The sequence below is a fragment of the Sus scrofa genome, chromosome 16 (assembly GCF_054392235.1).
Source record: "Sus scrofa isolate SSC_HxYL_T2T_F1_AM1 chromosome 16, Sscrofa_HxYL_maternal_Yorkshire_Landrace_v2.0, whole genome shotgun sequence".
NCBI lineage: Eukaryota > Metazoa > Chordata > Mammalia > Artiodactyla > Suidae > Sus > Sus scrofa.
The window spans coordinates 91,331,921-91,352,935 of record NC_139398.1 but is presented as its reverse complement, the minus strand read 5'-3'; the positions used below and the strand labels follow the sequence as shown (position 1 = coordinate 91,352,935).

At 62.9% G+C, this 21,015-nt stretch overlaps 1 protein-coding gene across 8 annotated transcripts in view; it reads right to left on the bottom strand.

Annotated features, from left to right (window-relative positions):
* Positions 1–418: 418 nt before the first annotated feature.
* SLC6A3 (solute carrier family 6 member 3) overlaps positions 419–21,015 on the bottom strand; it is a 34,179-nt gene continuing 13,582 nt past the window's right edge. For 4 of the 8 annotated variants that reach the window (XM_085001698.1, XM_085001697.1, XM_085001700.1 and 1 more), the window contains 11 exons: positions 20,509–20,647; positions 19,685–19,819; positions 17,187–17,290; positions 15,663–15,787; positions 13,551–13,663; positions 12,342–12,533; positions 11,623–11,722; positions 8,989–9,089; positions 7,777–7,944; positions 6,280–6,351; positions 419–1,048 (listed from right to left, as the gene is read on the bottom strand). In XM_085001698.1, coding sequence (XP_084857824.1) covers positions 1,025–1,048; positions 6,280–6,351; positions 7,777–7,944; positions 8,989–9,089; positions 11,623–11,722; positions 12,342–12,533; positions 13,551–13,663; positions 15,663–15,787; positions 17,187–17,290; positions 19,685–19,819; positions 20,509–20,647 — 1,273 coding nt within the window. In that variant the 3' untranslated portion in view covers positions 419–1,024. The remainder of the gene's footprint in view (positions 1,049–6,279; positions 6,352–7,776; positions 7,945–8,988; positions 9,090–11,622; positions 11,723–12,341; positions 12,534–13,550; positions 13,664–15,662; positions 15,788–17,186; positions 17,291–19,684; positions 19,820–20,508; positions 20,648–21,015) is intronic. The other 4 variants (XM_085001699.1, XM_085001704.1, XM_021076839.2 and 1 more) reach the window with 1 other exon arrangement.

Here is a 21,015-nt window from a genome sequence, read left to right as displayed (position 1 = left end):
TAGCTCGCTGGTGTCGTGTCCCCAGAAGAGCAGCTTGGGCTGGGCAGCGGCGCTGGGCAGACTGCAGGGCTGGGGGCTGGACACCTGGGGAGCCCGCAGGGGAGCTGACCAGGCAGGTGAGGTCTCAAAGGAGAGAGAGGCTGTGCGGGGGAGGGCAGGATAGAGAGGTGGGGGAGGGTAGAGGGTCAGGGGTCAGGGTAGAGAGGTCGGGGGGGCGGAGGGGTTTTTGTGGGAGCCAGCAGGGTCCCTGGCGTGGGTCCAGGTTAAGCCCAGCTGACCTGGGGGGCCCTGGGCTGTGCCCCCTGTGGGTTGGGGAGGAGGGGTCAAGGTGGGCTCTTGATGGAGGGGGAGCTGGGGGCCCAGCTGGGCCGTGGGGACAAAATTCCATCAGTCAGGAAGGAGGCCACGCAGCCACGGCTCTTTTCCCGTCAGGTTCTTTATTGTTGGTGACAACCACACAGAGGCCGCTGTGGAGACACGCGGACACGACAACGTGGGCTTTCTGCGCGGGCGCTCAGCGCCCCTGGGAAGGACACTGGTCCTGCACTGTCACCTTTGTCTGCTCCTCCACGTCACCTCTGCACAATTAGGCAAAACATGACACTTGGCTCTTTTCACACGAGCAAACAAAGGGCCCGGGAAGCTCTGTGAGCGCTGGGTTCTCGGCTGAGAGCCCGCGATGTGCAGTTACCGGCCTTCTCGCGCGCACCCCTTGACGGCAGCGAGGGGACGGCTGCGGGGGCCGCTGGGGGGACGCGGGGAGGGGGCAGCCGGCTCTATATGCACGGAACGCGACTGGGATGTTTCTGCCTGCGGGACAGGCACAGACCACGAAAGTTACACAACGACACGGACGACGGCGGGTCAGGTCGCCCCCGGGCAGGAGGCCGTGAGCATCCGAGGGAAAGCGAAGCAGGAGGTACAGAGCGGGCGCGGCCGGTCCTTCCGGAAGCGCATTTTCCTTCTCCGTTTGCGTCTGTCCTGCCGCGGACGGTGTCCAGCGAGTTTTCCTCCCTGCTCCCGTCTACACCACCAGCCAGTGGCGGAGCTGCAAAGAAAAGAGGGTTTATTTAGACACCAAGTGAGGAGCCACCTGCTCGAAGGCAGCTCGGCAGAGTGGCCAGCCTGGGGACCAGCGCTACTGTGGGGGCACCTGGGCCTGAGGCCCTTTAACCTCATGACAGAAGTCGTGGCTGCACCGGGAGACGCCTCGGGCGGCCTCTGCGCCTGGGCAGCGTGCCATCAGCTGCTGGCAGACACAGCAGTCAGCAAACCCGGGCTAGTCTGAGCGCATCCCCGGTGGTGGCACGTGCCTCAGGACAACCCCGGCCCTGCGGCCACTGTCCTGGGGCCTCTGCTCCCATCCCAGTGAGGCCCTGCTCCCCGTGGTGCTGGCTTTCTGTGCGACCCCTGCGGGCGTGGCGTGAGGCCTTGTTCACAGCTCGGGGACAGATGAGATTGACAGGAGCCCCTATTAGCCGTCGCAAATGTCATCGCCTGTGATTATGCAGCTGTTCGCTCAGCCTGGTTCTGTGCACAAGCCGTTCGATTGCACTAAATGGCAAGAGCTGAGTTTTTAAAACGTTTCCAAACACGACAGCCACCTGAGGACAGGGAGATGCTGAGCCCACCCCAGGGCTCTGTCGCCCTCCGGGAGGCCTGCCTGCAGTACCCACACTGCCCACAAAGGCAGCCGGAGGCCGGAGCCTTCTCTGGGGACACGGCAGCAGGCACGGTGGCCTGAGCAGTGGCTCTGTGCTGACTCCAGACCCGTGTGGAGGTGGTGGTGGTGGGGCACCCCTGGGACCCAAGCTGAGACCTGACGCCCAGGGCGAAGCGGTCCTCCATCCTGGCTGTGGATGAGCCAGTGGCGACCTTCTCGCGAGGTCAGAAGCCCCACGGGTGAAGGTCCAGCCGTGAGATCATGACCAGGAGGCCAGAGCACAGGGAGCAGCCGCCTGGCCTGAGCAGGTCAGCGGGAGCCAGAAAGCCCAGCCCAGGCCCCACGGACCCGAGAAGCCGGGACCTTCAACTGCGGGGCTGCTGGGGGAGGGACGTTCCATAGACAGGGATGCGGGTTGTCGAGGCCCCATGCAGCTTCTGAGGCGAGTGAGCATGGCAACCGGGTGAGGGCGCGCGGTAACGGGTGTGCAGGGGGGCGCAGTGAGGGTGTGTGTGGGGGAGAGAACAGTAAGGGGTGTGCGGTGGGGGGGCGCAGTAGGGGCCACCGGGCGGGGCCGGAGCCGATGGCTGGAGCAGCAGATAAGGCTCTTTCTGGTCCAGGTGGAGTAACAGGGACTGATACGCTCCACCATCCGCAACAGCTAACAACGGACAAAATACACCTAAAACGGCTTTTCAGGGAAGACGGAGGTGGGCGGGTGGCGAGCCGTCCAGTTGTCTGTTCATGGCCCCCAGGGACTCTCTGGGTGGCCGTGTGGGGCGGGAAGGGCAGGTGGCTGACTTGGGGGGGTGAGCGTTGGGAGCCCCAGAGGCTGGTGTCCTCAGGACGGAGTCTGAGGGGTGAGCCGGCACCAGAGCCTGGGCGGCTGCACAGGGACCCAGTGGCAGGGATGTGGCCGAGCACTCAGGGCACCTGAGGCCGAGAGCCCCACCCGGCAGGATCTGGGAACGCCGGGAGCTGTGCCTGCCTCGCAGCCAGGAGGGAGCAGCTGGTGGGTGTCGGGGGCTGGGCAGAATGTCCAGGAAGGTCTGGCTCCAGCCGGGAACAGTCAGCCACTCACTAAATGCCACTCTGGTCCCACCTAACAAGCCTGAAAGAGCAAGTCCCCCAAAGATCAAACTGTCTCCCGGTAACTAAGTGATGACCCAGAACAAAGCTCACGGCTCCTTAAAGGAAGGCAGCACTATCCAGCCTCTAACAACGTAAAACCCCTAATACCCGGAGTCCAATGAAACATTAAGACATGCAAAGCAGCAGCAAAGTTCAGCCCCTCGTGAGAAAAGTCAACTGAAACGGACTCAAAACAGACCCGCTTGTGACACTGGCAGATAAGGACCTCACGCAGGGGTCCTAACTGCGCTCCAGGCACCGAAAAGGTGAGTAGAGGCAGGAAGGACGTAGACAAAATGACACACACTGGATGTTTCTTAAAAATGAAACTGCACTATGTGAGGTGACAGCTCTGCTGCACGGAGTTATCTGCAGGTTAGACTTTGCAGAGGAGAGAGAATGAAAGCGGCCCGATACATGTGCGACTGGAGCCCTTGAAGGGGTGGGGCAGAAAGAGACGGAAGCAATGACAGCTGTTTTCAAACTTGCTGCAAACCATGCGCCCACAGTTCCCAGAGGCTCAGTGGCCCGCGGGCACGAGAAGCACGAGCTTTGGGGCTGCAGCTCCACGTAGGGGAGAAACGGACCCAGGCTGCCTGACACCCAGCCCATGAGGTAACGACCACTGAAACCCCTCAAGCTGTCTTTCAGGAACATAGCAACACGTACAGGTGCAGCAAAACGACACAGCAGAAAAGGCCCGGGGCGTATCCAGCAAGACCGAGGTCGTGTGGACTCGAGGGGCAGAACGAAGGCAGCCAGGCAGGCAGGTGTTTGGGCTGTGGTTCACCGGGTTTATTTTGTTACGGGGTCAAATAAATGAAAAGCCGCCACGTGTGGACTGCTGGTCAACTGTGCACCTGGGCACGGAACTTAGAAAGACACCTGACAGAGCCTGAGATGCCGGGACCGAGGGGATCCTCGCACAAGAGCCTCGGAGGGAAAGAGGCCCACTGGCGATGTTAAAAGGAAAGCCGCCACGTTCACAGAACTCACAGGAGACGCGAATTTAGAGACCCTGGATACATGAGATATCCAGGAGGGATAAATTAATAAAACCACTTATCACAGTTTCATAATAATATAAATAAAAATAACTCTGTTCCCAGACACATGACAGGGAAACTGCAGCAGCAGATGCAAAGGACCACACGTCTCAGCACAACCACGGGGCTGCAGGCAGGGCGCCAAGGTCTTCGAGATGCTGAACGATTGTAACTCAACAGGGAGACGCAGGCCCTCGGGACCCGGCCACGGAGGAGGGCCAAATAAAACCATCCACACACACACACACACACACACACACCAGTTTTCTACGACTTCCTCCTAAAGGAATGTCTGAAGGATGCTTTTTCCAAAGACAAGAAGATGATCCTCAGAGGAAAGACGTATGTGCCCAAAAGCGCGGTGGACAAATAAACCCTGGCCAGGGGGTGCCGGCTGTGGCACGATACGGTCAGCGGCATCTCCGCAGCACCAGGATGCGGGTTCCATCCCCACCCAGCGCCGTGGGTTAAAGGATCCGGCATTGCCACAGCCGCAGCATGGGTTGCACCTGCGGCTCGGATCAGATCCCGGGCCTGGGAACTCCATGTGCTGCAGGACAGTCAGAAAGAGAAAAAGAAAAACAAACAAACACTAGACCTAAACAACAAGTTTTCTGTGCAAAATAACGAGAATAATGACAGTGATTCATTTGTGGTTTGAAAGACATAAATGCAATAATGAACAATAACAGCATATCAAGCAGTTGGAGGAAAATTTAAGTCCTCATAATAGTCAGGACAGGGGTTCGGATAATGGGGTAAAATATGTGTGGTACGATTTCAAAACAACCATAAATTGTTAGAATAAAACATGTAAGCTCCAATGAAATAGAGAGGAAAGAGCTGAATAAGGAAAAAAAAGCCCCCAAATAAATCATAAAAAGCAATAAAGGGGAAAAATAAACATTAAAACATGGAACAGAGTCAGAAAGAAAGCAGAAGCAAGCCCGACTATATCAAGAATCTCAACCAGCGCAAATGGATTAAGCTGCCCAAGCGTCAGAGTAAAACATTCCAGTGCATCTGAGGTTTGCAAAAGACGCCTAGATTTTACGACGACTACAAAGTTGAAAGTTAAAAAGATTACAAAAGGCGTTTCAGGTAAACACTCAAAAGAACACGGCTGCTGCTGCGGTGGCCTCAGACAAAAACATCACTAGGAGGGAAGGCATCACGAGGGAGAGAGGATGGGCGAGGCCCCAGGCAGCTGTGGTAACTGTGACCACACGTCCGTCCCAGAGCAGGCTCAGAATAGATGCAGCTAAACCTGGCAGAACTGCAGGGGGAAGTTGGGCAAGGACGCGTTCAAGGTGGGAAATCCCACAGGTGTCTTCTGATTATCAGTGGTTACACAGAGTTCTACACTACCCGGGTGACGCTGAAGAAGATTTGAACCATGTGGTGAAAGCCTAACCTGATGGACAGGAGAATCATATGCCAACAGTTGGAGAACACACCACAGCTAAAGATTCATGTAACATTTATAGAAGTTGATGAAGTATCTGGCCACAAAGTATCAATACACTTCAAAGAATGGGGAAAAAGGTATCTGAGCACAATGCGATTAACTTAGAAATTAATAACAGAAAGATAAACAAAACATCCCCATACATTTGGAAATTTAAAGGCAGACTTCCAGGCAACTCATGGATTGAAGAAATCTCAATGAAATTAAAATATGCGTAGAACCAAATCATAAACAAAATGCTATGTTAAAGGTACGGAATGCAGTCAACAGGGTATTTTGAGGGAAATTCTTAGCCTTGAATGCTTATGTTAGAAGAGAAGAGGGAGTTCCCATCATGGCACAGTGGTTAACGAATCTGACTAGGAACCATGAGGTTGCGGGTTCGATCCCTGTCCTTGCTCAGTGGGTTAAGGATCTGCTGTTGCCGTGTGCTGTGGTATAGGTCACAGATGTGGCTCGGATCCTGTGTTGCTGTGGCTCTGGTGTAGGCTGGCAGCTACAGCTCCGATTAGACCCCTAGCCTGGGAACCTCCATATGCCGCAGGTGCGGCCCTAGAAATGGCAAAAAGAAAAAAAAAAAAAAAAAAAAAAAAAAAAAGAAGAGAAGAAAGGTTGAAAATTAATAAGCCAAGATCTAAACTAAGAAGGTTGTAAAGGTGTGGTAGAGTAGACCCAGTGAAAATAGAAGTGGGAATTAATAAAGACATGAGCTGAAATGAGTGAGACAGAGAGCAAAGCGTGACCAGAGTCCTGCATCAGGTTGGCTGGTGGCCCATCAACCTGCAGAAGAGGAAGTTCCCGGCCCAACAGGCCTTCCTCCACCCCTGCCTAGAGTTGGGCTCCTCCCTCGGTTTTTGAGTCACCGTGTCCTGATGCTGGTGCCCTGCCCAGCCCCTCACCTGTGGGTGGAGGAGGGGGCCCCACCCAGCTTGCCCCCCGCCTTGGGGACCCACAGGGACAGCAGCACTCACCGTGAACTGGCGCACCTCCCCCCTGTCCAGCTGCTCGTGCTCCTTCTCTGGCGTGATGGCGTAGGCCAGTTTCTAGAAGAGAAGGAGCCACCGTGGGAGCCCGCCCAGCTCAGAGAACCTCAGGCGAATGGTCCACGCGCTCAGCAGTGGCAGCTGACTGCCCGGGCCTCCCTGCATCCTGGAGCAGCTGCTACCTGGGGAGGACTCATCTCCATGCCAGCTCTGGTTGGCCCCAAGCCCAGGTGGACCTCGCACTCTCCCAGCGGTACCTGGGGCTCCCAGGGGGTGGGGGGGAGGAGCCTGCTCTTCATCACATTCAGCTCAGGAAGCTGGCCTTCCCTCTGCCACCCGCCCAAGCTGCTGTCTCTCCACGCTGTCTCTCAGTGGGTGGCACTCTAGGGCTCTTTGGGGCCCTGCTCCCCCTCCTGGCATTGCAGCCCTGGGTGCTCCCACAGCCCCAGTCTCAGCACTGAGACGCCATGTGGCTTATGCTCAGGGTTTGGCCGGCGAGGGGGTCAGACCCTCCGTCCCCAGCTGACACAGAGGGGTCTCCCACGGGGATGGCTGGTCTCTGAAGGCCAGCGAGGGAGGTGGCAGTGGGGTCTGCACCACACGACCCACCCAGCTTTGCAGGAACCTCGAGGCCCAGAAGGAGGGGTGGTCACCTGCCTGTGCTGTGCCTGCTGACGCTGTGGGCCCGGCAGGGACCAGCCCATGAGGGGCACTTGCCTTGGCTTCCAAACCCAAGGGCTGCCGCGCAGCCCGGGGGAAATGCTTGGACCAGCCGGGTACAGCCACGGGGCCTCACTGCCACCGGTCCTCAGGGCGAGTGTGGAACATGGGCACAGGGCAGTGTCCAAGGGCTCCTGGTGGCCCTGGGCTGGCCGGTGGGCAGGAGGGCGGGGGGCCTCTTCCAAGCAGGCTGTGTCGTCTGCCTCTTCCGGGCATCCCGGTGCCCGGATGTGAGCGGAGGGACCCCTGTGACTAGCTCTCCTGCCCTCCTTCTCAGCTGACCCGGGGCCTGCCTGACCCAGAGGCCCAGAGCAGCGCCTGCCCACACCACGGCTGCGGCTTGGCCCCGGGAGAGAAGCTGGCCTGCATCCACCCCTACCCTCAGACCAGTGCCCTTCCCACCTGCACTGGGCAGCGGAGGGCACGTGTGCGGGTGCACAGACACACAGGCAAGTGTGCGCACAGACACACACGTAGACACACACAGACACACACACATAAACACACATGCACAGACACACAGGCAAGTACATGCAGACGCACAGACATACACACAGACAGACAGACATGCAGAGACACACAGAGACACACACACACAGGCACAGCCCCCTTCCTCCCACACCAGCCCACGTGTCTGGCATGGTAGGCGCCCCCTCCTGCTGGTCAGAGACGAACAGGGGGCAGGCCAGGGACAAGGACAGCAGCCTGACCGCATCGGTGGCCTTGCCGTGGGGGGCAGGGTGGGCGAGGGCCGCGCACACCTACCTCCCTCAGGGACCCGGGCAGGCTGCAGAACTTGTAGGCGGCGTAGACGGGCGCCACGGACATGGAGGACGCGGCGATGGCCCAGCCCAGCGCGTTGGCCCACTCGGGGAAGACGTAGGCGCCGTAGTGCGGGGGCCTGAAGGTCGCGATGCTGACCACGACCACGAACTGAAACCGAGGCCCAGGGTCAAGGGCCGCTCTGGAGGAGGGTCCCTGCTCCGCGGCTCCGGGAGCCCCGGCCCTGCAGCCAGAGGCCCCGGGCGCTGCGTGGGCTCTGCCGACGGCGCTGCTGCAGGAGGGGCCCTCAGCCTCGGGTCTGAGGGCGGGAACTCACTCACCGTCCTTTGCAAACCCCACACGTGACCACACGGGTCTGGAGTTTGCGGTCTGGCCCCCAGGCCCCGGGGCTGAGCAGGTTGGAAAGGCCCAGGCTGCCGGGGGGAGGTGGGAGATGAGCAGCCTCTGCGGGTTTGGGGCCGTGGCTCGGGGAGCAGCGAGGCTCGGGCCAGGAACCCCCTTCCACGCACCTCCTCTCTCACCGGCCCACGGGCCTGGCAGGAGGGGCCGGGGGAGGGAGGGCTCAGCCTCCCGGCTCTGTGCTCAGCTGCTCGGCCCCGGAGCGGCCATCTGGGGCCACCAGACCGGGCAGACAGTTCAGGCTTGTGAGCCATCGTGGCTGAGTCGCCACCACCAGCTCTGTGGCCGAGCCGGAGGGGCCTCCATGGACGTGCGGCTGCTCTGGCCTGGCCGTGCCCAAGGTGGACTCAGTGTGGGCCTGAGCTTGCAGAGCCCGGCCAGACCGCAGCAGCTACCGCATGTGCCGTGGTGCCTGTGCCAAGCGGGTGGTTGCAGGGGTGGGGGGGTCTGAGCACCGTCGCCCCATCCCTGCCCAGCTCTAACTTCTCTAGGTCCTCCAGGCAGAGGTCAGCTGACCGCCTCGTGGTCTCGGCCTCCCCTCTGGGCAGAGGTGCGGCCAAGCGCAGAACCTCCGGTCTCAGTTGGAGGACCGCACTGCATCCACGTGAGCTTTCTTGGGGGGCCCGGGGGGGGGGGCCCTCAGGAGACCAGAGGACCTGTGCGCCGGGCTGCCCTCCTGGCTGAGTCCTGCCCCGGCCTCCGGCATGGCTGTGCTCAGGGGCAAGGGGGCTGCACAGAGGAGAGACCAGGTGGGATGGGTGGGGGCTGGGGGGCTGGGCAGAGCAGGGACCTTACCAGGAGGAAGCAGGGGCTGATGAACTTCCAGCACAGCCGCCAGTAGAGGCTGGGACGCTGCCCAGTCATCTGCTTGATGTCGTCGCTGAACTGCCACACGCCTGCGGGTAGCGGCCACACAGGGTGGTCAGCACAGCACAGGCGCCAGACACCGGCTCTCACGGGTCCTCGCCGACCCCCGGGCCACCTCCCCGGGCACCTTGAGCTCGGGCTGCGGGCCGGTGCCCAGGCCGCCCAGTGGCGTTGCCGACCAGGGGTCCCTGTGCATGTCCCCACAGTGAGTGACACCGGGACCACTGATGACCCCTAGGGGAGGCCTGTGTGGCCGCCCCCTCCTCCCACCTCAGGGCTGCTTGTGGCCCACAGCCGGCGCTGCCTCCCCTCTGCAATCTTTTCTGTTCCACTAACAAAATTCGTGATAAGGGAGTTCCCGTCATGGCTCAGCAGAGAAGCTGACTGGTATCCATGAGAACGTGGGTTCGATCCCTGGCCTCGCTCAGTGGGTTAAGGATCTGGGCATTGCTGTGAGCTGTGGTGTAGGTTGCAGATGCAGCTCAGATCCCGTGTGGCTGTGGCTGTGGTGTAGACCTGCAGCTACAGCTCTGGCTGGACCCCTAGCCTGGGACCTTCCATGTGCCGCAGGTACAGCCCTAAAAAGAAAAAAAAAAATTGTAGTAAAATACTCATAAAATTTACCCTTCTAACCATTTTTAGTGCACAGCCCAGAGGCCTTAAACGCATTTACACTGTTGCGCAACCATCCTTTCCAGAACCTTCTCGTCATCCCAAACTGACACTGTGCCCTCCTCCATCCTGTGCTGCCTCTGGGGCCCTGACCCTCCAGGCCCCCGGGAACCTCCAGGGTCTGCCCTTCTGTGTCTGGCTTGTCTTCCTGAGCTCCTCAGGCTTCGGCATGTGCCAGCCTGCGTCGGAACGCCTTCTTCCTGGGTACTGCTCCGGGATCTGTGGGCAACCACCGTTTCTAGCGAAGCTACTCCCACTCCGCCAGGGCCCACTTTCTCTGGCTCTTCCAGAAGTTTCTCCTGCCGGGGGCTGGCCTGCCCCTGGTGCTGCGACCCAGCTGGTCTGCAGAGTCCTGGGTGAGTCCTGCCACATGTGGGGACACATTGGAGAGACGCCTCCACGCTGAACGCCCTCTTCACATCCAACGCCAGCATCAGATGCGGGGCAGCCCGGAGAAGTGGGGACAGGGCTGCACCCCAAGGCTGGCAGAGGGCAGTGCGTGCACGGCCGTCGGGAGAGACAGCGCCCTCCCCGCCTTCAGCGGCTTCGGGCCGGCTTCCCTGTCCCGCCGCGAGTGCGCGTTCCTGGCTGCAGGATACAGGATACGACGGAGGCCCTTCCTCTCTTTCTCCGAGCTTTTGTTCTGGGCGGGAGATTACAGTTTAAAGTAACAGGCTAAGGGGAGCTCCCTGGTGGCAGCGGGTTAAGGATCCAGCAAGTTACTGCTGTGGCTCGGGTCGCTGCCCTGGCGTGTGCGATTTCTGGCCCAGGAACTTCCACGTGCCGTGGGTGCAGCCAAAAGAGGAAAATAAATGAAGTGCTGGGCTAAGAATTGAAAGTACAGAGAGTTTGATATTTAATTGGGGAAATGTGCTTGGAACAGGACCTGTCAGCTTAAACCTGCCAGCGCTGGCGTGTTTTGGGGTCGTAATTCCGGGGCTGAAGCAGAGACACCGACCCCCTCAGGGGACTCCAGAGCTGCTTTGAAACAGTGGGTTTTGCCCATGACAGGCCTCGGCTTTGAGCTTTCCCCCGAACTGCCCCAGACACCTGGGCAGGTGAACCGAGGGGGGCCATGACCCACGTCCCCACGTCCCCACGAGGGAGAGGAACGGGCAGGAGGCGAGGTGGCCCGGGCACCGCACTGGAGGGGGCGCGGTGTCTGCAGCGCAGGCTTTCTGGTGCTATCAAACCTGCCCCAGCACGTCCCGGGAAACACAGTGGGCGCCCAGGAGGGGCAGGGAGCACGGCTGCAGGCTGGGCCGAGCCTTGTCCGGAGGCCACCTGCCGACCAGCAGGTCCCCGACCTTGTGGGGCTTCTGGTCCCAATGAATGAGCCCCGGACCCGGGGTGGGGTCTGGGGTCTGGAATCTGAGTGGCGGCGGCGCCAAGCCAGGGCAGGAGTTCTGACCTGACCCTGAGCACGGGACACCCCCCGTCCCTCCCCTTGGCAAGGGCCTTATTGATACCCACCCCGCCCAAGCGAGGAGCTCACTGGCCCTGTCCCCTGCCACCTAGGTGCTGGTCCACTCTGGTCAGCGAAAGCAGGCACCCCACCTTCCCCAGCAGCCGGTGCCCCAAAGTCCTAGCCAACCCTTCTCACTCAAGTACATGCAGGATGTCAGCGCAGCACGACTACGTGGCCACGCCGAGCGCCCCGATGACAGTGAGGACTTCGGGGTGCCGTCCAGGCTAATTGCCTTCGTCGCTCTAACTGAAGAGCCGGCTGCTGAGGTGGCGGCTCCTGTGATGCTGAGGTGACCACAGCGCGGGGCAGCTTTGCCAGAAGGGAAGCGGCCCAGGGCCAAAGCCGAGGCCAGTCGCTAGGACGGCACAAGGGCTGGGTCCTCAGGGCTGGAGCGCACCCCGCCAGGGCAGGCCCGCCCTTACCGTAGAACCAGGCCACCCCAATGACCTCCAGGAGCACCCCGAAGAGGATGGACGTGCCGGCCGCGAAGTGGTCCAGCAGCGTGAAGACGTAGATGCCGCCCTGGGAGAGAGGGGAGTGCCAGCTGAGATGGGGCGGGAGGAGCCCCGACGTCGCAGCCTCACACACAAACGCGCTCTTCCCAAAACAGACGCCTGGCCTGCGGTTTCAGCTGACAGACTCCTCCGTTTCCTCCTAGGGAGTTGCCCTTTGAGTCCCTGCAACTCACGCGACACGCACAAAACAAAACCGCACAAAACCCTCTCCCCCGCTTTCCCAGGGCTCCAGGCACCATCAGCGATGAAAGCCAGAAACTCCAAACGTGCCAGAGCCTCTGTGAGCAGGAGGACCAGGCCCTGTGTCGCAGGCACGGGTGGGCCCCCTCACCCTCCAGCCCCGCAAACCCAGGTGCTTCCCAGGGAGGCGTCCGGGGGCTGGAATTCTCAGGACCAAGTGCAGAGGCGCCCGGGGCTCTGCGAGACCAGGGACTCCCCATGACTGCGGCTACCTGCCCGTGCCCAAGGCCACCGGCTGTGACGGCGGCCTCCCGCCAACAGCACAGGTCGTGGTGGTTCAGGGGGACGCAGCTCGGGAGACCCGCGTCTGTCTGGCCTGATAGCACCCGCCGCGCGGTCCTGCCCCGATGCTAAGGGACCCCGGCAGGCGGCGGGGCGCTACGTACGTTGGTGACGCAGAAGAGGGAGAGGAAGAAGGTGGTCAGCACCACGAAGAGGGTGAAGAGCTTCCGGTGCCTGTGCAGCAGCTGGAACTCGTCGATGAGGCCGGTGATGACCGACTCCATCCCGCCCATCTGCAGCCGACAGAGCGGGGGCGCTGCGGGCGCGGCGGGCGGCGCCCCGCGCCAGGCTGGGCCCTTTATGGGCAGAGTAGGGGCTGCACGGTGTCTGGGGTGCAGGACGCACCCCCGGAAGGGCTGCCCTCCTGGTGGACCTGGGGTGGCCCTGCCCTCCGTGGGGACTGGCGCAGCCCCTCTGCTGTCCCTCGTGCTGGTGACATCGTCCCTGCATCACCGCAGAGGCTCAGCTTGGCTGGGCTTTGCTTTTCTCTAATTTGGGGATGGCATCTGCAGGCCTGGGACTGACCCTGTGCCACAGCGGTGACAGCGCCAAGAATCCTTAACCTCAACTCCCTGCTGGGCTCTTCTAAGCAAACGCCTGTCCCACAGGCACGGCTTAGCTTTGGTCCCAAGGAGGACTGGGCCTGGCCACTGGCTGCTGGTTACGCCCTCGCCAATGAAGCATGGTCACGATGGGGTGTCGCCCAGGAAGCCCGCTCCCTGGGGAGCCTCTCTGCCCTGCTCTGTCGGGACCACCTCCTCCTGCCGTTCTCAGGATGCAGCCTCCCCAGAGGTGCGGCCTAAGGGCAGCGTCCACTCGGTGGGTGGGAGACAGGGCTGGCTGGGCCTGACCACTCTGCACTGCCCAGGGGGCTCGGCGAGCATGGGGGCCTGTGTCTCAGCTGTTGGTCCCCTCCAGCCACGGGCAGGAGGAGCCCAAGTCCCCTCGTCCCCTCCCGAGCCCCTGGGCACACACAGGGCATTCGGTGCATCAGGCTGGACCCTGCAAGGGCGCCGCTGGCTGCTCAGGGGCAGGGGAGCGCGGGGCAGGAAGGGCCCGGTGGCCTGTCGCCCATGGCCTCACTTCCCCACTCTGCCCTGTGAGGGGGCAGGGGGGGCGGTGGCGGGGGCAGAGGACGGCTGGCGGCCCCGGGGAAGGAGGAGGGCGGGTTGGTCCGACTCCCTCCCCAGGAGTGGTGGGACCGCTCCCTCCCCCACGCGGGGCGCCGGGCAGGTTCGGGCTGGCCTGGCCTGAGAGGGGGGAGCCAGCCGCCACCCCGGGGCCCCGGCTCGCGGGGCGCTGAGGTCACTCACGGCGCTGTCGATCCCCAGGGTGAGCAGCATGACGAAGAAAACCACGGCCCAGACGGAGGACAGCGGGAGCGTGGCGAGCGCCTCGGGGTAGATGGTGAATATCAGCCCGGGCCCTGGAAGCAGCCCCCGGTTGTCTGAGCCGTCGCTCCGCGCCCCCCACCGCCCCGGGGCCGACGCTCCACTGCGAAAGTCCTTGAATTCAGGGCCCAAAGTCCTTGAATTCAGGGCCCGCGGCTCTGGGGACACCGGATGATGAGGGGGAGGGGGTCCGCCCCCACCCGCCCCCAGCTCCTCCTTGTCTGCACCAGGCTGTGGGGTCCCCAGAGAACGAGGGGGCTGGGCCCACGGCGGGGGGAAGGCAGAGGGTGTTACAGAGACCTCCCTGGGCCAAGGTGCCACTCTACACGTGACCTGACAGAGACACCGCACAAAGCCACGTGTTGCTGCCTCCTCCGATCCGCTCCTGGGAGCGGGAGCGCTGGCTCGGGGCAGGCACACCCGGAACCTCCCAGCGGGGGACCAGGGGGAGGTACAGGACCCGAGCAAGACGCAAAGGATCCCACAGCAAAGTGCTACTGGTCTATTGCATGGTTAATTGTAACTTTAATACGGCCTCGTGCTGAGTTTATTTTCCGGTTCTCCCCCGTTCCCCCCACCCCGTCCCACCCGCCCTGTCCTCGGCGGGGTCTGTGTCAGGCCCCGGCCGGGGTCGGGGCACTTGCGGACCCTTCTAGGGACTCAAACAGGCCAGAGCCAGGGCCCACCTGCCCAGGTGTGTTAGGGGCCCTGGTGTCAGGGGCTCTGCCATTCCCAACACCTCGTGGAAGGGACACGGTTTCTGACGCAGGATGAAGGGTGGCTGGTTTGAACCGCTGTACAGTCTAAATGCTACAAGCCACAAACCCAGGAAGACACCCATCAGCTTGGCTGAATTTAAGGCCAATACCCTCAGTTGAGTTAACTTTTCACCCTGTTTTCTGGAGAATTAGCGCCGTATATATACGACATTTACTTTGCTCGTCAGGAAATGCATAGCAAGTGAGCGGTCAGCTTACTTCCAGGGTTAATGGAGGTCCTTGCAAGCTATTGCTCTTTATCCTAATAAAGGGCAAAAGAACGGGGAAAATGCATAAACGCAACGGTGAGTAAATCTCACCGCTCCGCATTTAGCTCGTATTTATTTGCGTTCCGTTTCTCCTGCCTTTATTGGGTTTTTCTCGAGGAAAGAGTACGGATTTGGAAACAGCAGCGAAAGCCTTTCGTGCTCAGGTCTCGAGGGGTCAGTCCCCTTTCAAAGTGAGGCTCTCAATGTTCAGCTTCCTGAGAGGGAGCGGGGTGGGACGGCAGGGCTCAGGGGGTGGCCCTCTGCTCCCCAGGCTCTCCGGGGAGATCCGTTAGTGACACCCCAGCCTTCAGGAGAGGAGGGGCCTCCCTGAGCAGGGATGGTCTCTGGGGGTGGCTCCTAAGGCTTGAGGCTGGTGGAGGGTGGCCCTGGAGCCCTGGATGGCCCCAGCTTCAGGCTACCTGAGCCATGACTGTCCACCCAGGATCTAGAACCAGCGGACTGCCCCCGACCCAGTGCCCAGGGGCCGCAGCAATCAGAGCCCCCCCCATCAGCTCCGCTCTGTGCCAGGCTCCCCCATCTCTCGTGGGCACATGTGCTGTTGGGGTTGAGCTACCTGCTGTGTCACCTGTGCCCCCCATGACTTCCCAGCCTGCAGACACTGCGGGTGGGGCCCTGGGTGAGCAGCTTGGGGGCATGCGTCTCCCTGGGTCTGAGACATCAGGGGACTCTCCGCTGTCACGGAATCCCTTCTGAGTGTGTCACGGCCCCCAGTGTTTGGAGGAAAAAAGCTGTGAAACAGATTAACTGCTCACATCCGAAAGGGCCCCGCTTCTTCCCGGCTGACCACACGGAGGTCCGGAGCCCGGCTGTGTGGCCAGCTGTCTGTGCAGCTTGGGTGGCTCTGCAGTCCCCCCGCGGGGGACACAGAGACGGAGGTGGGGGCTGCCCGCGGGGAGGGGCCCCGGGCGCCTCTGGTTTGCGGGGACAGCCCTCTTGGAGACCCGGACGCCCTGAGCCCTGGGGGAGGGGTGCCCGCGGGCTCTCACCGTCCTTGGCCACGTCCCCGATGGGCACGCTGTGCTTCTGGGCCATGTAGCCCAGGAAGGAGAAGACCACGAAGCCGGAGGAGAAGCTGGTCAGGGAGTTGACAGAGGTGGTGATGATGGCGTCTCTGTGGGAACAAGACACGCTGCTCCAGCGCCCGGCCCGGGCCGTGCAATTTCCAGTCATTACCGGCAACTCACCGCGTCTGGGCAGGGGGGCTCCGGACGGCGCTGTCCCAGGGAGCCCAGGCAGGCTCTCCTGCCGCCCAGAGCCTGCCCGGGCCGTCCTGTGGGGCTGGTGTCCAGTGACGGGTGACAGGGACGCGACCTCCCACCCAGGTCCCCCGCTGGGTGGCTCTGGGTTCTGACCAGACTTTGGCCAGAGCAGGTCCTGGGGAGACCCATCGTCCCTGTCGGCCTGGGGACCTAGAGGCTCTGAAGGCAAAGCTGGGGTCTGAGTGGGCAGAGCTGACGACCAGGGGGATCTGCCCACCTGCCCACAGGCTGCCAGGCAGGGCTTCTGACGCCTCTGGGGAGCTGGTTCGGGGCAGGTTCTGCCGGGTGGTGGGGGGTGGACCCCAGATGCTGTGCTTCCCGTGTGCTCCTGGGGGGTCCAGTGCTGTCTGCCTGGGGACCCCATTCTGGGGGATGAGACTTTGGGGGGGGTCAGCCCTTCTGGGCACCCGAGTGGAAGGACATTGGCAGAGTGCCCAGACCCAGGTGGGCACAGGGAGGGTTTGGCACGGGCTGTGGGAGCCGCCACCCTGACCACCTCTGTGAGGACTGGGCGGCCGTCGGTAGGGCCGTTTTGCCATAGAAAGGAAACGAACATGGCTCGTGAAAATCAAAGAAAGCAGTCCCACATGAAACTCCTTCTGTTCTCGGAAGGATTTCGGGTCTAGCATGTGGCCGCAGGTCCCTCGGGCCATCCCAGGCCGCGTGGTTCCCGCAGAGGAGCCGTCGGGCTGCGGGCACCTGGTGCTACCCCTTTCCTGCCTATCCTGGTGCCCCGGCATGGGGACACCGTCCAGGGCCCAGGCCCCCCGCAGAGCAGGCCGGGTGGGGACACGCAGGACCTTCCTCGTGGGGTCACGTCTGGGAGGCGCCTGACCCCGAGCAGCACTGGGGGGACTGGTAGGCTGGGGGAGGGGGAGAGGAAGGGGCCTCAGGGTGGGTCCCTCCCAGGGAGGCGCTGAGCATCGGTCTTCATGGCTTCAGAGCCGCCCATAAAGCAAGCGTCTGCTCTGCTCCTGTTCATCCCCCCACCCCCACGGATGCTCCCAGGCCAGGGATCAAACCCCAGCTGCCGCTGCAACACCGGATCCCAAACCCACGGAGCCACAGCCTCCCTGTTTGATTTCCATATGCCTCGGGGCGGCCTCAAAGGGGAAAAAGGAAAAAAAGCCAGCTTGTCTTGCCCTCCCTTCATCCGGGACACAGCATTTCCTAGAGTCAGTGCCGCCCCCGGTCAGCGAAGCACGCCCGCCCCCGCCCGAGTCTGCAGAGCCCCAGGGGCTGCGGGTGCACCTGTAGCAGTTGTTGGTGAACTTGTTGTAGCTGGAGAAGGCGATGAGCACCCCCAGGCCGACCCCCAGCGAGAAGCATATCTGGATGGCGGCGTCTATCCAGACCTGCGGAAGAGAGACGGGCTGAGAGGTCCCCCCCGGGGGGGGGGGGCGAGGGGCGGTCCCAGGGCCACCCACCGAGGACCGCGCCCCCAGCTGCGAGGATCAGAACTTCAACGCAGCGTCATTCTGGACAGGCAAATGGCCTGGGCCACGTGACCGGGGACAAACCCTTCCCGGGGCTGTGTCCGGGGCGGGACCCCGCTTCCCTGTTCCTCCCCAGCACGGGAGTCGGTCTGGCCCACGACCCTGTAACGGCAGAAGACGCCGAGTCGGTGGTGCCTGGGTCAGATCGTGCCACTCGCACTGCTTCCTTTCCTCCCATGGAAACACATGAAATGTACACACGGTGGCACACGTGGCACATGGTGGCACACGCAGAAAGGCCTGTGGAGCTAACATTGGCTCCCGCCTCGGTGCGCCCGCTGGAGGCTGCTCGGGGGACACCCAGGCGGAGTGAGGGCCTGTGGTCAGGACTGGCCCAGGGTGTGTGAAATGTCAGACACGACCTGCTCCAGTCAGGGTGACGTGAGACCACCCAGGGACACCGGTGCCCACCTCGGCCCTGCACGGCCTGGGGCGATGGGGGTGGGGGATGGAGGACAGCGGACCCCCCCCCCCACCGCCACCGAGAGTCGCCCTGGAGGACCGGCTGGACCTGCTGCGTGAAGGGTTTGGGGGCTGGCAGATCCTGGGTTGTCCCTGCATGTCCCTGCAGGCCCCATACAGGCCTGGGGCCCGGACCTTCAGGTTCCTCATGCGGGGCCACAGGGCAGCTGCCCGCGGGTGACTGAGCGAGGGCCGGGACACGATGGCCAGCACCAGGAGGGCCTTGGTCCTTTGGAGGGCACACCTGGCATCTCGGGGTCGCCTCAGAACTGGGGACAGCATGTTTCCAGATGGTGAGAGGGACCTAGGCGGCAGTGGGCCAAGAGGCCTCCTCGTGGCCACGGGCCAGCTTGTCGGGAGCAGGAGGCTGCAGACAGGGCTGGGGTCCCTGGGAGCTCCTGCCGGTCTGGGCGGTGGTCAGTATCCACCCCAGAGCCTTGGCACGTGCAGCCCACCCACGAGGACGTGCTCCCGGCCTTCTGTCCAGGCCTTTGCTCACTGCAGCCCCCAGACCCAGCTCTGAACCCAGCACTCCCCCCGCCCCTGGGGACCCAGCTGGGCAGCCTCTCAGGGTGACTTTGACCTGCCCTTCCCTCCTTCAATGGCTGGCCTCGCCTGTCCTGCTGGCACGCGGCCTCCCGGGACAGCACTCGTCTGTCCCAGCCTGGACCCTGCCTTCCCAGAGGAGCAGCTCCACTGAGAACTTCAGACGGATGAGCGAGGGTCTGAGCCACCGAGGACGGGGATGTTGACCCCAAAGGAGGCCCCCGAGTCCACCTGGGCATCTAGAAATGGGCCCGGAGGCAGGCGGTCTCCACATCAGAGCTGCGGGGCCACGGTGCTGTGGACACGAGCACGGATGTGGCACGCGGCCCCTTCTGTCCTGTCCGGCTGCTGGCTCCTTTGTGGGAACTTTGCTTCCAGCGGGGCCTGGACAGTGAGGATGTTGGCCCGCCTCCCGCCACTGTGGGTTCCGTCAGGCCCCTGGGGACTGAGCCACACCCTCGAACCCCCAGGGGACGGTACTGGGGGGCTCGTGTCCCAATCTGGGCCAGCTCCCAAGTCTGTCCCCGGGGGCACCTGGGGCACCTGCCCCATACTGCCAAGCCCCAGGGGAAGGGCACCAGGGTGGCTGTCTCTGAGGGAGGCTGCCCTCAGCCTGGTGAGGCCCAGTCCCTTCCGCCGCCCGGGGGAGCTGTGCAAAGTCAGCAGGACCCACAGGGGCCAGGGCGGCTCTGCCCCCTGCACTGGGCTCGGTGGGACCTGCCCTCTGGGGACCGTGTGGTTGGGCCTCCCGGTCTGGCCACTGTTCCGTCCGGCCGGAGCAGACATGTCTGATGACAGCAGTGACGGGCTGCTCGGGCCTGAGCCCGCATCCCACCGCCACCATGCCGTCTGTCTGTTACTCCTGCATCACCCACCTGCCGTCTGCTGCCTCACCTGTCCCCTCCCCCACCATCAGCCTGACTGGCGGGTGGCAGCAGCCTCGGGCACAGGCCAGGCAGCCCCAGGTGCTTGTCCGAGGGCCCAGCAGTGCTCCCCAGGGAGAGGGGGCCGAGCGGAAGAGGCCTTGTGGCAGCGCGGGGACCCAGGTGCCCCCCCACTCCTCATTCAGGTCCATTCAGCATCCGGCTGTGCCACGTGTCCCCTTCTCGGCCACAGGGCGAACTCTGCCCGGTGGGCCAGGCCATCCTGTAGAGCCCAGCACACAGCGGGGCGAGCGATGTGTTCCAGCCGGGCCTCTGCCTCTGGGACACGGGGCCCCGCGGCCTGGGTGGCAGACGTACTCACCGAGGCCTCGCAGAGCCGGTGGAAGTCCACGCTCAGGTAAGCGCGGATGCCGTCCAGGGCCCCGGGGAGCGTGATGCCTCGCAGGAGCAGTGCCAGCAGGACCACGTAGGGCATGGTGGCCGTGATCCACACGACCTGGGGAGGGACGGCGTCACCTGGCTGCACGGGTGGGCACAGGGCCACCCCACGGTGTGTGCTGAGAGAGGTGGCCTTGGACGGGGAAGCCCAGCATCCCAAACAGCCACAGGACGCCGGCGCAGCAAATGCTCCCTGGAGCGAGGCTGCCTAGGGCCCTCTGTCTCTACACGGTTCCTGGGGTTAAAATGGAACGAAGCTCCTGGCAAAGAAGGAACATTTCTGTTCTGCATTCGGGCTGCGGCCGGAGGCAGGGGCGGGATTTCTGATGAGCGCCCCGTGAGGGGTGTGCGCGGATCCTGCAGATGTGCATCTGGATCACGTGTGAGAGATGGACCCTTGCGGGGGGGGGGGGGGGGGGAGAAGAAGTGGGGGGGGGAAGAAGTGGGGGGAGGGGGGCCCTCCTGGCATTATGAGAGGCTCCTGAGTTTGGGGGCTGCATGAGTAGCAGGTCAAGTGACACATTCCAGTCAATGTTGCTTTGTGCCCGGGGAATACCCAAAACACCCCATTGGAAAAAAACAATTATATTGTGTTCATCTGAATGCACTCTGCTGACACCACGCCCCAGCCCCGGGCCCCGGCCACGCCCCAGCCCCGGGCCCCGGCCACGCCCCCAGCCCTGCCCCCCGGCCACGCCCCCATCCCCCCCCCCCCGCCCCCCGCCCACACCGCGGCCGCAGCCCCACCTTGCCCGAGGTCCTCACTCCCTTCCACAGGCTGAAGTAGAGCAGGATGATGACCAGCACCAGACAGGACGTGAGCTGCCACCGGGGCGGGCCCAGGTCGTCGATGCCGCGGCTCTCGTGGAGGTGCAGCACGCCGCGCCTGGGGAGCAGGGAGAAGGGGTCCCAGGGATGCAGCCTCCCCACCCAGAACTGGAACCAGCGCCCGCAGGTGCCCCTGGGGACCCCCACTGCCCCAGAAACGCTGGCCCCCAGGCCCGAGCGGCAGCCCGGGGTAGGTCTGCCATGGAGGCGCGGAGGAGGTGGGCGGGGGCACGCTGGGAGCCCGCAGAACCCTGCCCTGCCCCTCGCCCTCACCACCCGTGCTCTTCGAAGTTGGGGGAGGGAAAGGGCACCCGGGCTTTGAAGGAAAGAGGCGCCAGAGGCCGGAGGAGGCTGCTCGGTGACGCAGCATCCCGCTGCCCACGGACGGTCCAGGGCCCTGTGCTCGGAGGAATAAGGCAGGACATG